The sequence below is a fragment of the Hemitrygon akajei genome, chromosome 19 (genome assembly GCF_048418815.1).
Source record: "Hemitrygon akajei chromosome 19, sHemAka1.3, whole genome shotgun sequence".
Classification (NCBI taxonomy): Eukaryota; Metazoa; Chordata; class Chondrichthyes; order Myliobatiformes; family Dasyatidae; genus Hemitrygon; species Hemitrygon akajei.
Window position 1 is genome coordinate 62,059,050 of NC_133142.1, and position 20,650 is coordinate 62,079,699.

The 20,650-nt window shown below is 40.0% G+C and overlaps 1 protein-coding gene across 1 annotated transcript in view; it reads left to right on the top strand.

The window, feature by feature from the left end:
- Window positions 1-20,650, top strand: part of LOC140742090 (FYVE, RhoGEF and PH domain-containing protein 5-like) — a 309,076-nt gene that overhangs the window by 127,229 nt on the left and 161,197 nt on the right. The window contains exon 9 of the mRNA XM_073072916.1: window positions 4,572-4,622. Coding sequence (XP_072929017.1) covers window positions 4,572-4,622 — 51 coding nt within the window. The remainder of the gene's footprint in view (window positions 1-4,571; window positions 4,623-20,650) is intronic.

The following is a 20,650-nucleotide window of genomic DNA, read 5'->3' on the forward strand; positions in this document are numbered from 1 at the left end:
TTTTATATTTTAACTTTTGCTATATCAACCCTTTTTTATAATGTGGGTTGTTTGTATTTTTTTTAACTTTGTTACGTTTGAGTTGCCGTCTTGAGACAAGGGGGTAATTTTAGTATTAGATCGCTTGCTTGCCTCTGTTTGGCTTTTTTCCTGGGGTTTTGAGGGTGGTGGGAGGGGGATTTTTCTTTTTTTTCTTTTTTTTGCTTGCTTTTTGCTTAGTTTTATTTCATGGGCTTATATGAAACTACAAAAATGGCTGCAGTGCTGTGACTTCCGGTTTCCCTTTGAACTTACTTCCCTCTTCCGGGTTCATGAGTTCACTTTTCTTTCAAACCTATATGTTAACTGTAATATATATTGTCAATATGGATAAGACTATTAACTTTGTTTCTTGGAATACTAATGGTTTAAATCATCCGATCAAACGGAAAAAAGTATTCAAAGTATTCCATAGAATGAATGCTAATGTTATTTTTGTACAAGAGACTCATGTAAGGAAGGTGGATAGTCAGAGGTTGTTTAGGTTTTGGAAGGGCCAACAGTATCACTCAAATTCGCAAGCCAAAGTGAGAGGTGTTTCTATTTTTATAGACTCATCAACTGCTTTTATACATCATGAAACAATTTCAGATCCGCAAGGTAGATTTTTGCTTATTACTGGTTTACTTTTTAATCAAAAAGTTGTTTTAGTTAATGTTTATGCTCCAAATATTGACTGTCCTGAATTTTTTAAATGCTTATTTACATCCTTTCCTAATCTGAATCAATATAGATTGATAATGGGCGGGGATTTTAATTGTTGTCTAAACCCTTTGATGGATAGATCCAAGCCCATTCAAACTTTTCCGAACAAATCGGCTTCTCTTATTAATTCTTTTATGATTGATTCAGCTATTTGTGAAATTTGGCGTTTTCTACACCCTAATGACAAAGAGTTCTCATACTTTTCCCATGTGCATCATAATTACTCAAGAATTGATTACTTTTTCATTGATCAGCATTTACTTATAGACGTTATGGATTGCAAATATGACTCTATTGCTATATCTGATCATGCACCTTTGAAGTTATCTATTAAGGTGACGGATTCATATATTAGTACTAAAGGTTGGAGGTTTAATCCTGTTTTACTGCAGGACTCTGACTTTGTTAACTTTATTAAACAGCAAATTGATTTGTTTTTCTCAATAAATTCTACAGCAGACATCTCTAGTGGAATTCTGTGGGATACTTTTAAGGCATATATTCGTGGACAGATTATTTCATATTCTGCCAGAGTTAGGAAACAAACTAATTCTAAAATATTAACATTAGTTGATAAAATTAAGGCAATTGATAAGATTTACTCATTGACCCCTAGTAAAGAACTTTATAAAGAAAGGGTGGAACTTCAAATGGAGCATAGTTTATTATTAACCTCCTCGATTGAAAGTCAGTTAATTAAATCGAAAGCTCAATTTTATACATATGGAGATAAGTCTGGTAAACTACTAGCTAACCAATTGAAAATTGTTTCGGATAAGCGACAAATTACTAAGATTCGCAAACAAGATGGTACTTTGACGATTGATCATAAAGAGATAAATAAAGCCTTCCAAGATTTTTATAATTCTTTATATCAATCAGAATGTACTAAAGACTCTTCTATAATGAGTGAATTCTTAAGGAAATTGAATATTCCAAAAGTAACTGTTGAGGATAGTGTATTTTTGGACACACCTATTACGGAGTCTGAAATAGAAAAGGCTATTTTCTTAATGAACTCGGGTAAAGCTTCAGGTCCAGATGGTTTTTCTGCAGAATTTTTTAAATCCTTTTCTTCTATACTTTCTCCTTGGCTTTGTAAAATTCTTAAAGATGCATTAAGTATAGGTAAACTACCACAATCTTTTTATGAAGCTTCTATTTCCTTAATTCTTAAAAAAGATAAAGACCCCACTGAATGTGCATCCTATCGGCCTATATCTTTGCTGAATACGGATTTTAAGATTTTTAGTAAAATTTTGGCTATTAGATTAGAAAATATATTGCCTCGGATTATTTCTGAGGATCAGACTGGATTTATTAAAAATCGCTATTCATCTTTTAACATTAGAAAATTAATTAATATTGCTTATACCTCTTCATCTAAAATCCCAGAATGTGTCATTTCCTTAGATGCCGAAAAAGCATTTGATAGAGTCGAATGGTCATATTTATTTAATACTTTGCAACATTTTAATTTTAGTTCAAAATTTATATCATGGATTAAATTAATATATCAGAAACCTTTAGCTTCGGTCTTCACTAATAATCAAAGATCCCCTTTTTTTCAGTTATTTCGGGGTACAAGGCAAGGTTGTCCTTTAAGCCCTTTATTATTTGACATTGCTTTGGAACCCTTGGCTATAGCTATTCGTGAATCACCCAATATTTTAGGTATTACCCGTGGGGAGACGATGTATAAGGTATCATTATATGCAGATGATTTGTTATTATATATATCTGACCCTGAAAGATCTATTCCTGCTATTTCTTCTTTGCTTGCTCAATTTAGTAATTTTTCTGGATATAAATTGAATTTTAATAAGAGTGAATTTTTTCCATTAAATATGCATACTTCAATTTATAATCAGGTACCATATAGAATTGTTACAGACTATTTTACTTATTTAGGTATTAAAATTACTAAAAAACATAAAGATTTATTTAAAACTAATTTTTTGCCTTTAATAGATCAAATTAAGCAACTTGCTAATAGGTGGTCCCCACTATCTTTGTCTTTGGTAGGTAGAATTAATGCCATTAAGATGATGATACTACCTAAATTTCTATATCTATTTCAAGCATTACCAATTTTTATTCCTAAATCTTTTTTTGATATAGTTGATTCTAAAATATCTTCGTATTTGTGGCAGAACAAAAATCCTAGGTTAGTTAAAAAATATTTACAGAAGCCTAAGAAGGAGGGCGGTTTGGCTCTACCAAATTTAAGATTTTACTATTGGGCAGTTAATATACGGTATTTGATATTTTGGATACAAGAATCGACTACAGTTGCTGGCCCACAATGGGTAAATTTGGAATGTAAATCTGTGCAAGATTTCTCATTGATCTCAATCTTAGGATCTTCACTTCCTTTTTCGTTATTCAAAACGAATAAACAGATAACTACCTAATCCTATAGTCAAGTATACATTACGAATCTGGTTTCAATTTCGTAAATTTTTTGGTTTGAATAAGTTTATGCTGTCAAGTCCTATAACATCTAATTACTTTTTTCGACCATCATCTATAGATCAAGCCTTTTTTTTATGGAAAACAAAAGGTATAACATGTTTTCGTGATCTGTTTTTGGATGATAACATTATGTCCTTTGAACAGTTATCTAATAAATATAATTTATCTAAAACCCATTTTTTTAGATATCTACAAGTTAGAAATTTTTTATATAATGAACTAAAGTCTTTTTCGAAAGAATGTCCATTGGACATTACAGAAAGAATTTTAGCTCTTAATCCTTGTCAAAAGGGCTTAGTAGCTATCATTTATAATATGATTATGAATGTACAACCAGATATATCAGAAAAAATTAAGAAGGAATGGCAGGAAGAACTGCATTGCCCTATATCTATTGAGCAATGGGAAAAAATTTTATTATTGGTAAACTCATCCTCTATCTGTGTTAAACATGCTCTAATACAATTTAAGGTTGTACATAGAGCTCACATGTCTAAAGATAAACTTGCTCGATTTTATTCTTATGTTAATCCAACCTGTGATAGATGTCATTCTGATATAGCTTCGTTGACTCATATGTTTTGGTCTTGTCCTTGTTTACAAAACTATTGGAAAGATATTTTTAATATTATTTCAAGAGTCTTAAATATTAATCTCCAACCACATCCTTTTACCGCAATTTTTGGTCTACCAATGATAGATAATAAGTGTTTATCCGCTTCATCCCAACGAATGATTGCATTTGTTACACTAATGGCTAGAAGATCTATTTTACTGAATTGGACAGAAATTAACCCTCCAACTGTATTTCAGTGGTTTTCTCAAACTATTTCCTGTTTGAGTTTAGAAAAAATTAGAAGTGTGGTTTTTGATTCTTCAGTTAAATTTGAGGAAACTTGGAGATCATTTATTCAACATTTTCATATGAATTAAATGGTCTGATCCTGAACCTTATTGCTACTATCCTGAATTGTGTGGATGGAGGTTGGGAGTCATTGGCACTACTGTATGTATTTAACATTATGCGATTGCCCATGTTGGTTAGTTTTTTTTTAGTGTTTTTTTTTAGTTGTTGTTTTTTTTTTGGGGGGGTTTTCTTTTTTTTTTCTCTTAATTCCTTTACATTATACTATGAGTTTGAGAGACTCTATGTATTGATTAATACATATTTGATTGTTAATTAATCTATTATGTACTCTCAAATGTTTTGTACTAATATTTTTCTTATGTTTTTCTTAAAAATTAATAAAAAGATTTGAAAAGAAAAAAGAAAGGAATACATCTTGGGTGCAGATCCTGAATATCATGGGTGCAGCATGCTCTTATCTCACCTCTATTTGCTTATTTTCCAGATTATTTAAAGTATTTGTGTCCAGACACTACTGAATATGAAGACACGAAAGGTAATTCTAGAATTATAATCACAAAACATCATTACAAAACTTCAAATGTACTGCAGTTGGCATCGAATCAAAAAGAAACTCCGCTCTACTCCGCTACCTGTAGTTCTAATGAATTGTCTATGAAAGTAGATTCAACAAACATGTGGTTGGTCTGGGGAGCCGGAAAGCTGATGGGAGAGGTGTGTGATTGGGCAGGATGGCCTGTCTGATGATGGGAGAGGTATGTAACTGGACAAAACGGTTCACCCACTGATGGGGGGGGGGGGGGGTATGTGACTGGGTGAGATGGTCCATCATTTGATAGGTTAGGTGTGTGATTGGGCAGGAGGGCCTGTCAGTTGAAGGGGTGATGTGTGATTGGGCAGGAGGGGTAAGATTCAACCACGGATGGGACAGCTGCTATCAGTTGAGTGGCAGTGATCTGCTTGACTGATTATGAAGGTGTTGAAATCCTGAGGGCTGCATCTTGTATGTGGAAGTGGGCACAGTGACCATAACTCAGCATAGTATGAATGGAACTGCAACACTCTAAATTGGCCGAATGTGCTGTTTGCCTGCTGCCTCCATTCTGGGATTAACAACTTCCAATTTCAGTACTTTAACACTGTCCTTGCAACACTCATTAGAGAGTCCTGGAGTCATACAGCAGGGAAACAGGTGTTACAGCCCAACTGATCCATGCTGACCAAGATGCCTATCCAAGCTAGTGCCATTTACTCATGTCCTGTTTGGGCATAACCGTGTAAACCTTCTCTATCCATGTAACTGTCCAAGGCCTTTTAAATATTGTTGATATATTGGTTCAACCACTTCTTCTGGCAGCTCATTCTCTCTGCATGGAAACTGTTGCCCTTGTTCCTATTAAATCTTTTAAATATTAAATAGTTTCTATTAAATCTTTTGCCTTTTACTTTATACATACCCTGCAGCTCTGGGAAAATGATTGAGTGCATTCACTCTGCCTATGCCTTTTATTATTTTATGTATGTACCTCTTTAAAATCTTGGTCTTCTGTGCTGAAAGGAAAAAAGTCCTTGCTTCTCCAGCTTCTCTCTTAACTCAGCTTCTTTAATCCTTATAAATATTTTTTGGACTTGTTCCTGTGTACAGCAGGGTAACCAGAAACTGAAAACAATACTCGAAGTGCTGCCTCAACTACATCTTATAACCACCTTATAACACCCTAACTCCTAATGCCCTGACTTTTGAAGGACAGGATGCCTTTCTTCCACTCTGTCTACACCTTCTGGGGTCCATGTACTTCATGTATTTGAAATTTCTTGATTCTACAATAGGACTCACATCAGGAATCAGGAGGAACTGTGAGATGCTACCTAAATGTGACATTCCAAACTGCAATACTTAACACTTACCTGACTTAACTCCATTTGCCATTCCTCTGTCCACTTTCTGCAGGGAGCAGGGAAAGTCTATGGAGACCTCTCCTCTGGTCAACACAGATAGATGGTAAATTCTCTGTACTGACAGAGGTAGAGTTCTTATGCATGGAAATATTAATGCATGAAAACTTTACTGATATTGGGTAATTTGGAACTGAGTTTGCTGTTTCTTAAATCTATGTCACTTACCTGCTGGACAGGATTTCACATGGTGATGAAAGGTTGAAAAGAAGAATGCATGTGCTTTGGTTTGGTGGTTGGTCGGAGTGCCACCATCCACCTCTAGCTGATCAAGATGCCTCTGTCTTGTTGATAACCTTCTTCACTGTCCACTATACCACATATTTTTGTGTCATTTGCAAACTTACTAACAATGTTTATACATTCGTATCCAAATTGCTGACATTGATAACAAAGAACAATGGGCCAAGTTCTGACTCTTGAAGCACACCACTAGTCACAGGTCTCGCATCCAGGAAACAAGCTTCTACCATCACCCTTTGTTTCCTACTATCAATTCAACTGTATGTAGGATCTTGGCCTGAAACATTGACTGTTTATTCCTCTCCATAATTCTGCCTGAGCGACTGAGTTTCTCCAACATTTTGTGTTTGCTGCTCAAGATATCCAGCATCTGCAGAATCTCTTGTATTTCTTCATGCCTCAAATTAGTCAACTCCCCCTGGATCCAACCTTTCTGAGCAACTTGCCTTATGGAACTTTATCAAAGGCCTTCATGAAGCCAATATGACCATGCTACTACTCTGCCTTCATCAATTTCCATGATCACTTCTTCAAAAACTTCATCAAGTTCATAAAACATGATTTCCCATGCACGAAGCCATGCAAACTATCCCTAATTACCCTGTCTTTCAAGATGCATCTGATCCCTCAGAATCCTCTCCAGTAACTTACCTACCACAGACTTTAGGTTTTCTGCTCTACAGTTTCCAGATATTTCTTTGCAGCCCTAATAAATTAAGGTACAATATTAGCAACCCTCCAGTCTTTCGACACTTCACTCATCACTAATAATGATCAATATTTCAGCTACGGTTCCTGCAACTTATTCTACAGACTCTCACCTTGTTCTAGGATAAACCAGAATCAGAACTGGAATCTGGTTTAATATCGTAGAACATAGAAACATAGAACACCTACAGCACAATACAGGCCCTTCGGCCCACAAAGTTGTGCTGAACATGTCCCGACCTTAGAAATTACTAGGCTTATCCATAGCCCTCTATTTTTCTAAGCTCCATGTACCTATCCAAAAGTCTCTTGAAAGACCCTATCGTATCCGCCTCCACCACCGTTGCTGGCAGCCCATTCTATGCAGTCATCACTCTCTGGGGTAAAAAAACTTAGCATTGACATCTCCTCTGTACCTACTCGCAAGCACCTTAAACCTGTGCCCTCTTGTGGCAAACCATTTCAGCCCTGGGAAAATAGCCTCTGACAACCCACACGATCAATGCCTCTCATCATTTTATAGTGTCCATCTTTATCAGGTCACCTCTCATCCTCTGTCACTCCAAGGAGAAAAGGCTGAGTTCACTCAACTTTTTTTATAAGGCATGTTCCCCAATCCAGGCAACAACCTTGTAAATCTGCTCTGCACCCTTTCTATGGTTTCGGCATCCTTCCTGTAGTGAGGCAACCAGAAATGAGCACAGTATTCCAAATGGGGACTGACCAGGGTCCTATATAGCTGCAAAATTACCACTAAATTCAATTTCACGATTGATGAAGGCCAATACACCGTATGCCTTCTTAACCACAGAGTCAACCTGCACAGCTGCTTTGAGCGTCCTATGGACTTGGACCTCAAGATCCCTCTGATCCTCCACACTGCCAAGAGTCTTATCATTAATACTATATTCTGCCATCATATTTGACCTACCAAAAGGAACCACTTCACACTTATCTGGGCTGAACTCCATCTGCCACTTCTCAGCCCAGTTTTGCATCCTATCAATGTCCCGCTGTAACCTCTGACAGCCCTCCACGCTATCCTCAACACCCCCAACTTTTGTGTCATCAGCAAACTTACTAACCCATCCCTCCACTTCCTCATCCAGATCATTTATAAAAATCAGGAAGAGTGAGGGTCCCAGAACAGATCCCTGAGGCACACCACTGGTGCAGAATATGACCCGTCTACACCCACTCTTTGCCTTCTGTGGGCTATCCAGTTCTGGACCCACAAAGCAATGTCCCCTTAGATCCCATGCCTCCTTACTTTCTCAATAAGCCTTGCATGGGGCACCTTATCAAATGCCTTGCTGAAATCCAGATGCACTACATCTACTGCTCTACCTTCACCAATGTGTTTAGTAACATCCTTAAAAAAATTCAATCAGGCTCATAAGGCATGACCTGCTCTTGATAAAGCCATGCTGAATATTCCTAATATAACCATATTACCATTTCACAATTACAGCACGGAAACAGGCGATCTCGGCCCTTCTAGTCCGTGCTGAATGCTTACTCTCACCTAGTCCCACCTACCTGCACTCAGCCCATAACCTTCCATTCCTTTCCTGTCCAGATACCTATCCAATTTTTTTTCAAATGACAAAATCGAACCTGCCTCTACCACTTCTACTGGAAGCTCGTTCCACATAGCTACCACTCTCTGAGTAAAGAAGTTCCCCATCATGTTACCCCTAAACGTTTGCTCCTTAACTCTCAACTCATGTATCTTGCTTGAATCTCCGTTACTCTCAATGGAAAAAGCCTATCCACATCAACTCTATCTATCCCCCTCATAATTGTAAATACCTCTATCAAGTCCCAACTCAATCTTCTATGCTCCAAAGAATAAAGAGCTAACTTGCTCAATCTTTCTCTGTAACTTAGGTGCTGAAACCCAGGTAACATTCTGGTAAATCTTCTCTGTACTCTCTCTATTTTGCTGACATCTTTCCAAAATTTGGTGACCAGAACTGTACACGATACTCCAAATTTGGCCTCACCAATGCCTTGTACAATTTTAACATTACATCCCAACTCCTATACTCAATGCTCTGATTTATAAAGGCCAGCATACCAAAAGCTTTCTTCACCACCCTATCCACATGAGATTCCACCTTCAGGGAACTATGCACCATTATCTAGATCACTCTGTTCTACTGCATTCCTCAATGTCCTACCATTTACCATATATGTCCTATTTTGATTAGTCCTACCAAAATGTAGCACCTCACACTTACCAGCATTAAACTCCGTCTGCCATCTTTCAGCCCACTCTTCTGACTGGCCTAAATCTCTCTGCAAGCTTTGAAAACCTACTTCATTATCCACAACGCCACCTATCTTAGTACCATCTGCATACTTACTAATCCAATTTACCACCCCATCATCCAGATCATTAACGTATATGATAAACAACATTGGACCCAGTACAGATCCCTGAGGCACACCACTAGTCACCGGCCTCCAACTGGACAAACAGTTATCCACCACTACTCTCTGGCATCTCCCATCCAGCCACTGTTGAATCCATTTTACTATTTCAATATTAATTCTTAACTAACCTTCCGTGTGGAACCTTGTCAGAGGCCTTACTGAAGTCCATATAGACAACATCCTTTACCCTTGTCAACCTCTCTAGTAACCTCTTCAAAAAATTCAGTAAGATTTGTCAAACATGACCTTCCACTCACAAATCCATGTTGACTGTTCCTAATCAGACGCTGTCTATCCAGATAATTATATATACCATCTCTAAGAATACTTTCCATTAATTTACTCACCACTGACGTCAAACTTACAGGCAGACAATTGCTACGTTTACTCTTAGAACCCTTTTTAAACAATGGAACCACATGAGCAATACACCAATCCTCCGGCACCATCCCCGTTTCTAATGACATTTGAAATATTTCTGTCAGAGCCCCTGCTATTTCTACACTAACCTCCCTCAAGGTCCTAGGGAATATCCTGTCAAGATCTGGAGACTTATCCACTTTGATATTCTTTAAAAGCACTAATACTTTCTCTTCTTTAATAATCATAGTTTCCATAATTACCCTACTTGTTTCCCCTGCCTTACCCAATTCAATATCCTTCTCCTTAGTGTATACAGACGAAAAGAAATTGTTCAAAATCTCCTCCATCTCTTTTGGCTCCACACAAAGCTGTTGACTCTGATTCTTTAAGGGTCCAATTTTATCCCTCACTATCCTTTTGCTATTAATATAACTGTAGAAACCCTTTGAATTTATTTTCACCTTACTTGCCAAAGCAACCTCATATCTTCCTTTAGCTTTTCTAATTTCTTTCTTAAGATTCTTTTTACATTCTTTATATTCCTTGAGTACCTCATTTACTCCATGCTGCCTATATTTATTGTAGATCTCTCTCTTTTTCCAAACCAAGTTTCCAATATCCCTTGCAAACCATGGTTCTCTCAAACTTTTAACCTTTCCTTTCAACCTAACAGGAACATAAAGATTCTGTACCCTCAAAATTTCACCTCCATTTCTCCATTACATCCTTCTCATGAAACAAATTGTCCCAATCCACTCCTTCTAAATCCTTTCACATCTTCTCAAAGTTAGCCTTTCTCCGATCAAAAATCTCAAACCTGGGTCCAGTCCTATCCTTCTCCATAATTATATTGAAACTAATGACATTGTGATCACTGGACCCAAAGTGCTCCCCAACACATACCTCCGTCACCTGACCTATCTCATTCCCTAACAGGAGATCCAACACTGCCCCTTCTCTAGTTGGTACCTCTTTGTATTGCTGCAAAAAACTATCCTGCACACATTTTACAAACTCCAAACCATCCATCCCTTTTACAGTATGGGCTTCCCAGTCTATGTGTGGAAAATTAAAATCTCCCACAATCACAACCTTGTGCTTACTACAAATATCTGCTATCTCCTTACAAAATTGCTCCTCCAATTCTCACTCCCCATTAGGTGGTCTATAATACACCCCTATAAGTGCTACTACACCTTTCCCATTCCTGAATTCCATCCAAATAGCCTCCCTAGACGAGCCCTCTAATCTATCCTGCCAAAGCACCGCTGTAGTATTATCTCCGACAAGCAATGCAACACCTCCCCCTCTGTCTCTCTGATTCTATCAGCCCTGAAGCAATGAAATCCAGGAGTATTTAGTTGCCAATCATACCCCTCCTGCAACCAATTTTCACTAATAGCTACAACATCATATTTCCAGGTATCACACCATGCTCTAAGCTCATCCACCTTTCTTACAATGCTCCTAGCATTAAAATAGATGAATTTAAGAAATTCTCCACCTCTTACTCTCTGTTTATCCCTAACGGTGCAAATAACTTTATTATCTTTTTTTTCTTTCTCCCCTACACCTTCGGTCTGAGTGCTCCCCTTCTCTGTCAGCTGCCTATCCTCCCTCACACACTGTCTACTAGCTTTCTCTATTTGTGAACTAACCTCCTCTCTCCTAGTCTCTTCAATTTGATTCCCACCCCCCATCCAATCTAGTTTAATGTCTCCCCAGTAGCCTTTGCAAATCTCCCCGCAAGATATTGGTCCACCTAGGATTCAAGTGCAACCCGTCCTTTTTGTACAGGTCACACCTGCCCCAAAAGAGGTCCCAATGATCCAGAAACTTGAATCCCTGCCCCAAGCTCCAATCCCTCAGCCACACATTTATCCTCCACCTCATTCCATTCCTACTCTCACTGTCGTGTGGCACAGGCAGTAATCCCGAGATTACTACCTTTGCGGTCCTTCTTCTCAACTCCCTTCCTAACTCCCTATATCCTCCTTTCAGGACCTCTTCCTTTTCCCTACCTATGTCATTAGTACCTATATGTACCACGACCTCTGGCTCCTCACCCCCCCACTTCAGGATATCTTGGATACAATCAGAAACATCCTGGACGCTGGCACCAGGGAGGCAAACTACCATCCGGCTCTCCTGACAGCGTGAACAAAATTGCCTATCTGACCCCCTAACTATCGAGTCCCCTATTACTACTACCTTACTCTTCCTTTCCCTACCCTTCTGAGCTACAGGGCCGGACTCTGTGACGGAGGCACAGCCATTGTTCCTTCCCCCAGGTAGGCTGTCACCCCCAACAGTACTCAAGCAGGAGTACTTATCGTCAAGGGGTACAGCCACTGGGGTACTCTCTAGTACCTGACTCTTTCCTCTTCCCTCTCCTAACCATGACCCACTTGTCTACCTTCCGTGTCCCCGGTGTGACCACCTGCCTGTAACTCCTCTCTCTCCTCTCACTCTCCCTGACCAGACGAAGATCATCAAGCTGCAGCTCCAGTTCCCTAACACAGTCCCTTAGGAGCTGCTGCTCGGTGCACCTGGCGCAGATGTGGACGTCCGGGAGGCTAGGAGACTCCAGGACCTCCCACATCCAACACCAAGAACAACAAGCTGCCTTCACACTCATACTTCCCCTTTTCCTCAATAACAGGAAAAAGTGAAACCTAAACCTACCTTGCCTCGCTCGTTTCCACCTAAGCTCGTTGAGCCCAAGCCCTTAAGCCTTCACTCTGCTCCCGGCTCACTCCGCTGCCCACAAAACGACACCTCCCGCTGTATAAAGCTGTGATCCTTTTAGATCTAATGTGCTTCACTGCCCGACATCACACTCCTGCGCAGTCCCGCCTCTCTTAACTCCAATGAGAAGAAGAAAAAATCAAAATGGCTCCCGCTGCTCTCCCACTCCAATTCTCAGACTTCCTTCTCCAAATTGATTCTCCAAATCATGTTATACCTCTCCATATGCTCATAAATCCTGCCTCTCAGGTTCTTCTCCATCAACTTACCAACTCCTGAAGTAACACTCACTAGTCTATAATTACCTGGGATATCTCTACTCCCTTACTTGAATAAGGGAAGAACATCCGCAACCCTTCAATCCTCCGGAACTGCTCCTGTCCCCATTGATGATGCAAAGATCATCTCCAGAGTCTCAGCAATCTCCTCCCTCACCTCCCACTGTAGCCTGGGGTACATCTCATCCGTCCCAGTGACTTATCCAACTTGATGCTTTCCAAAAGCTCCAGCACATCCTCTTTCTTAATATCTACATGCTCAAGCTTTTCAGTCTGCTGCAAGTCAGCACTACAATCACCAAGATCCTTTTCCATAGTGAATACTGAAGTAAGGTATTCATTAAGTACCTCTGCTATTTCCTCCAGTTCCATACACACTTTCCCACTGTCACACTTGATAGGTCCTGTTCTTTCATGTCTTATCCTTTTGCTCTTCACATATTTGTAGAATGCCTTGGGGATTTCCTTAATCCTGCCCGCCAAGGCCTTCTCATGGCCCCTTCTGGCTCTCCTAATTTCCTTCTTAAGCTCCTTCCTGTTAGCTTTATAATCTTCTAGATCTCTAACATTACCTAGCTCTCTAAACCTTTTGTAAACTTTTCTTCTTGACTAGATTTATTACAGCCTTTGTACACCACGGTTCCTGTACCCTACCATAACTTCCCTGCCTCACTGGAACGTACCTATACAGAGCTCTACACAAATATCCCCTGAATATTTGCCACATTTCGTCCGTACTTTTCCCTGAGAACATCTGTTTCCAATTTAAGCCTGCAATTTCCTGCCTGATAGCCTCATAATTCCCCTTACTCCAATTAAATGCTTTTCTAACTTGTCTGTTCCTATCTCTCTCCAATGCTATTGTAGAGGAGATAGAATTATGATCACGATCTCCAAAATGCTCTCCCACTGAGAGATCTGACACCTGACCAGGTTCATTTCCCAATTCCAAATCAAGTGCTGTCTCTCCTCTTGTAGGCTTATCTAGATATTTTGTCAAGAAACCTTCATGAACTCACCTAACAAACTCCACCCTGTCTAAACCCCTGCTCTAGGGAGATGCCAATCAATATTTGGGGAATTAAAATCTCCCACCATGACAACTCTGTTATTATTACACCTTTCCAGGATCAGTTTCCCTTTTTGCTTTTTGATATCCATGTTACTATTGGGCGGCCCATAAAGAACACCCAGTAGAGTTATTGACCTCTTCCTGTTCCTAACCTCCACCCACAGAGACTCCGTAGACAATGCCTCCATGACATCCACCTTTTCTGCAGCTGTGACATTATCTCTGATCAACAGTGACACGCCCCCACCTCTTTTGCCTCCCTCCCTGTCCTTTCTGAAACATCTAACTAGCTCTCCACTCATTATCACTGGCATATGTTGTGAAATATGTTGTTTTGTGGCAGCAGTACATTGCAATACATGATAAAAAACTATAAATTACAACATAGATTAAATTAAATTAAATAAGTAGTGCAAAGAGGAAACAAAAAAGTAGTGAGGTAGTGTACATAGGTTCGTTATCCATTCGGAAGTAGTTTCTGAAGTGTTGAGTGTTTGCCTTCAAGCTTCTTTACCTCTTCCTTGATGGTAGCAATGAGAAGAGGGCATGTTGTGGGTGATGGGGGTGTTGCTAATGATGGATGCCACCTTTTTGAGCCATCACATGTTGAAGGTCTTTTTGATGCTGGGGCCACTATTGCCCATGGTAGAGCTCGTTGATCTTACAACTTTCTGCAGCTTTTTCTGATCCTGTGCAGTGGTCCTCCATACCAGACAGTGATGCAACCTATAATGATGCTCTCCACGATACAGCTATAGGAATTTTGTTAGAATCTTTGTTGACATACTAAGTCTCCTCAAACTCCTAATGAAATATAGCTGCTGTCATGCCTGCGGAGATATTGACATCCAGGAATTTGAAACTGCTCACCCTTTCCACTTCTGATCTCTCAATGAAGACTGGTGTGTGTCCCCTTGACTGCCCCTTCCTGAAGTCCACAATTAATCCTTCTTCTTACTAATGTTGAGTGCAAGGCTGTTGTTATAGCACCAATCAATCAGCTGAACCATCTCACTCCTGCACACCTCCTTGTTGCCATCTGAAATTCTGCCAAAAAAATTTGTGTCATCAGCAAATTTATAAATGGTGTTTGAGCTGCACCTAACCACACATTTGTGAGTGTAGAGAGAGTAAAGCAGTGGGTTAAACACTCATCCTTGAGATACACCAGTGTTGATTGTCAGTAAGTAGAAAATATTATTTCCAATCTGCATTGACTGTGCTCTATCGATGAGTAAGTCAAGAATCCAGTTGCAGAGGGAGGTATAGAGGCCCATGTTTTGGAGCTTATTGATTAGAACTGAGGGTATGATTATGTTGAACGCTGAGCCGTAATTAATAAATACTAGCCTGACATAAGTATTACTATTGTCCAGGTGATCCAAGACCCAGTGGAGAGCTAGTGAGATTGCATCCTCTGTAGACCTATTTCAAATTTCAGCAGGTTCAAGTACTTGCTTAGGCAGGAGTTGACCAACCTCTCAAAACACTTCATCATAATAGATGGGAGTGCATCTGGGCGATGGTCCTTGATGCAGCTTACCCTGCTGTTCTTGGGCATTGGTATGATTTTTGATATTTTGAAGCAGGTGGGAAATTCTGACTGCAACAGTGAAAGATTGAAGATGCCCTTGAGCAGTCCTGCCAATAATTTGGCACAGGTTTTCAGTGTACACCATCAGGGCCTTGTGTGTCTTCACCCTCTTGATAGATGTTCTGACAGTGGCCTCTAAGACACAGATCTCCGTGTCACCAGATGCTGCAGGGATTTCCCCAGGTGTACGTGAACCTGATCACACCTTGGAAATCTGTCTACCTTCTCACATAGAAAATAGAAGATAATAGTACAGTCCAGTTCAGAACCTTCAGCCCACAATTTTGTGCCAACCATTTACCTACTCCAAGATCAATCAAACCCTTCCCTTCCCTCTCATTTAACTCACGATTTTTTCTTTGATCCACATGCCTAGCTAAGAATGTCTATCTCTACCACCACCCCTGGCAGTATGTTGCATTAACCTGCCACTCACTGTGTAAAAAAAAGATCTTTGACATTTCCCCAAACATCTTAAAATTAGGCCCCTTATGTTAGCCATTTCTGCTCTGGGTAAAAGTCTCTAGCTATCCATAAGCTGTTAGTCCCTTATGATATTGTACACCTCTATCAAGTCAACTCTCATCCTTCCCCTTCCCAAAGAGAAAAGCCCTAGCTTGCTCAAACTATCCTATTAAAATATACTCTCCAATCCAGGGAGCAGCCTGGTAAATCTCCTCTGCACCCTCTATAAAGCTTCCAAATCCTTTCTAAAATGAGGTGACCAGAACTGAACACAATATTCCAAGTGTGATCTAACTAGGGTCTTATAGAGCAGCGATATTACATCATGGCTCTTGAAATCAGTCCAAGAACTAATGAAAGTCAATACACCATACACCGTCTTAACAATGATATCAACTTGCACAGCAACTTTAAGGATTCAAGATCACTCTGTTCCTCCACACGGCTAAGAATCCTGCCATTAACCCTGTAATTTACTTACAAGGGTGAATCATTTCCAAAATGAATCACTTCACACTTTTCTGGGTTGAACTCTATCTGCCACTTCTAAAGCCTGGCTCTGCATTTTATCAATATCCTGTTGTAACCAACAACAACCTTCTACTTAGTTCACAACACCACCAATCTTTATATCACAAAACAATGTTGACTAACCCTAATCATAGTACTCTTCTCCAAATGCCCTTAAATCCTGTCTCTAAGAATCCTCTCCCATGTTCTATGATCACTGCTCTTGTTGCTACTACTCACATTAAAATAGACACATTTCATCCCATAACAGTTACCATAACTGTAATTATCCCCTTTCCACTGCCTATTCTTTCCTCATTGTCTCTACATACTGCATCTTCTTTTGCACCAACTGTCCCATCCTCTGACCTATCACTGCAGTTCCACCCTCTGCCAAACTAGTTTAAGTCCTCTACAACAGCTCTAGCAAACCTCTCCATAAAGATATTGGTTCTCCCTAAAGTTCAGGTGTTACCCATCACTTTTGTATAGGAAATACCTTCACTAGAAGAAATTCCAATTACCCACAAATTTGAAACCTGCCACCTGCACCAATTCCTCAGTCACATATTCATATATCAGATCACCCTCTTTCCCTCACTATTGTGTGACACAGGCAGAAGTTCAGAGATTACCACCCTTGAGGTACTGAATTTCACCTTTCTACCTAGCTCCACACATTTTCTCTTAAGGATCTCGTCCCTTTTCCAAGCTATGTTGTTGCTACCAATATGTACCACAATTTCTAGCTCCTTACACTCCTCCTTAAGATTGCTGTCGACCCAATCTGAGACATCTCTGACCCTGGCACCTGGGAGGCAACATACCATCTGGGGGACTCTGTCACATCCACAAATCTCCTGTTTGTTCCTCTGACCACTGAATCCACTATCCCAATTGTTTTCATCTTCTCTCCACTTTCCCTCTTAACTTATGAGCCACTGAGCCAGACTCATTTCTACAGGCCTGACTGCTGAGGCTTTCTTCTGCTGGGTCCCTGCCCCCATTGAGGTGAATAGCCACAGGGGTATCCTTCATTTGCTGCATATCCCCTTTATCCCTCCTGATGGTAACCCAGTTACCTCTGTCATGCACCTTTAATGTATCTATCTCCTTGTATCTGCTGTCAATCAACCTCATTCCAAATGATCCAGAGTTTACCCAGCTCCAGCTCCAGTTCTCTAACATGATTTGTAAGAAACTGCAGTTGGATGCACTTCTTGCAAGTGTAGTCATCAAGGGGCCGTGGAGGTCCCCCTGTCTTCCATATTCCAGACATCTCCACACAAAGGTATCTACTTAGGTGTTTGAGAGGCCTAATTCTCTCTCTTGTGACTCTAGAAGTACTCCTTATTACTTCTGCATGACCAAGTACCTGAACCCGCTGCAATTTACCTACCACCACAGCTGGTCTACAGCAGATGCAGTCACACAGGCTTTTCACTTGGCCTTGGACAACCTGGAGAGCAGCAATGTGTCAAGCTGCTGTTTATTGATTGCAGTGCAGCATTTAGCACCATCATTCAATCAATACTAACCAAAAAGCTTCAACACCTGGGCCTCTGTAACTCCCTTTGCAATTAGATTCATGGCTTTCTCATTGGGAGATTAGTGGTAACATCTCCTCTTCGCTAACAATCAACACAGGTGCACCTCAAAGATGTATGCATAGTCCACTGCTCTGCCCCTCTACATTCATGACTGTTTGGTTAAACACAGCTCAAGCACCATCTATAAATTTGCTAATGACACTACTGATGTTGGCAGAATCTCAGTTGGAAATGAGGAGGTATAGAGGAGTAAAATGGATTGGCTGGTAGAGTGGTGTATCAATAACAATTTTGCATTTAATGTCAGAAAGACCAAAAATGAAATTGTATACTTCAGGATGGATAAGTTGGGTGAACATACACCAACTCTCACTGAGGTGTCAGTGGTGGAAAGTTCTTGAACATCTACATCTCAGATCTAACCTGGGCCCAACATATTGATACAATTGTAAAAACGGCATGCTAGTGGCTATATTTCATTAGGAGTTTGATGAAATTTGGTATGTTTCCAAAGACACTAGCAAATTTCTACCTATGTACTTTGGAGAGCATTCTGACTGGTTGTATCATCGTCTAGTACGGAGGTACGCGGGATCTTAAGAGGCTTCAGAGGGCTGCAGACTCAGCCAGCTCTATCACAGGCATAAGCCTCCACACTAAAGGACATTTTTAAAAGATGGTGTCTGAAGCAGGTAGCATTGATCACGAATGACCCTCACAATATGGGACATGCCCTCTTAGTCATTACCACCATCAACGGGGAGCTACAAGAGCCCGAAGACCCAATCTTAATATTTTATGAGCAGTTTTGTCGCCTCTGCTATCCAAATTTCTGAACAGTCCATGAACTTGTGAACACTACCTTGCTATTCCTCTTTTGCACTACTTATTTATTTTTTAATTATTGGAACTTATAGTAATTTGCTATGCCTACACTGTACTGCTGCCACAAAACAACAAATTTCATAACTTATGTCAGTGCAAGTAAACCTGATTCTGATTCTAAATAAAGTATAAAATCTATTTGGATTCTCCTTTATATTTTCTGTCAATGATATCTCATGCCTCCCCTTTTGTCCTCTTGATTTCCTTCTGGAGTATACTTCTGTGTTCCCTATATTCCTCCAGAGCTTTGCTTGATTCACGCTGCCTATACCTAACCCATTCCTCTATTGTTCTCCTGACCAGAACATTAGTGTTCCACATCATCCAGGGTTCCTTACTCCTGCCAGTCTGACCCTTCACTCTAACAGGGACATGCAAACTATGAGCTTCATTTTATTTTTAGAAGCCTCCCGCTTGCCAGATATCCCATAAGCATGTGTAATACCATCAAAATTCACCTTGCTCCAATTTAGAACTTGAACCTGTGGACTAGTTATGTCCCTTTCTATAACAATTAAAATTTATAGAACAATAGTCACTGACCCCACTGTCACCTCAGTCACCTATTCTACCCTATTACCTGCTTTGCCACCGATGGTAATAGCTTCTCAAAATCCAAATCTGGTTTATTATCACTGACATGCTGTGAAATTTGATGTTTTGCGGCAGCACTGCAGTACATAACCTAAGATCAGAATCAGAATCAGGTTTATTATCAAGAATGCAGGACTGAAGGTGCTTTATTTAAATGCATGTAGCATTCAGAATAAGGTGGCCGAGCTTGTGGCACAATTACAGATTGGTTGGTATGACATTGTGGACATCACTGAGTCATGGCTGAAAGAAGGCCACAGTGGGAATTTAACATCAAAGGATTTATTTTGTATCAAAAGGATAGGGAGGAAGGCATAGGCGGTGATGTGGCTTTATTGATAAGAGATGGAATTACATCTTTAGAAAGAGGTAACATAGAATTAGAGAATATCAAATCTCTGTGGGTGGAGTTAAGAAGCTGCAAGGGTAAGAAAATCATTATGGGAGTCATATGTAAGTCTCCAAATAGTAGCTAAGATGTAGGGTTGAGATTGCAAAGGGAGCTGGAAAGGGCATGTAATAAGGGTAATGATACAACTGTAATGAGGGACTTCAATATGCAAGGGGATTGGGAAAATCAGGTTGGTGTCGGATTGCAAGGAATGTCTTGAATACCTACAAGATGATGTTTTAGAGCTACTTGTGCTTGACACTACTCGAGGAAAGGCTATCTTAGATTGGGTATTGTGTAATAACCCAGATCTTATTTGGCAACTTAATGTAAAGGAACCCTTAGTAGGCAGTGATCGTAATATGATTGAACCAGTGACTAGTGGTGTTGCACAGGGGCTGGTGTTATGACCGTTTCTTTTTATGCTTTATATAAATGATTTAGATGATGAAATAGATGGCTTTGTTGTCAAGTTTGCAGATTGGTGGAGGGCCAGGTAGTGTTGAAGAAACAGGTAGGCTGCAGAAGGACTTAGATTAGGAGAATGGGAAGAGAGTGGCAAATGAAATACAGTGTTGGAAAATGCATGGTCATGTACTTTGATAGTAGAAATAGATGTGCAGACTATTTTCTAAGTGGGGAGAAAATCCAAAATTCTGAGATGCAAAGGGACTTGGGAGTCCTTGTGCAGAACATCCTAAAGGTTAAAACTTGCAGGTGGTGAGGAAGGCAACTGCAATGTTAGCATTCATTTCAAGAGGTCTAGA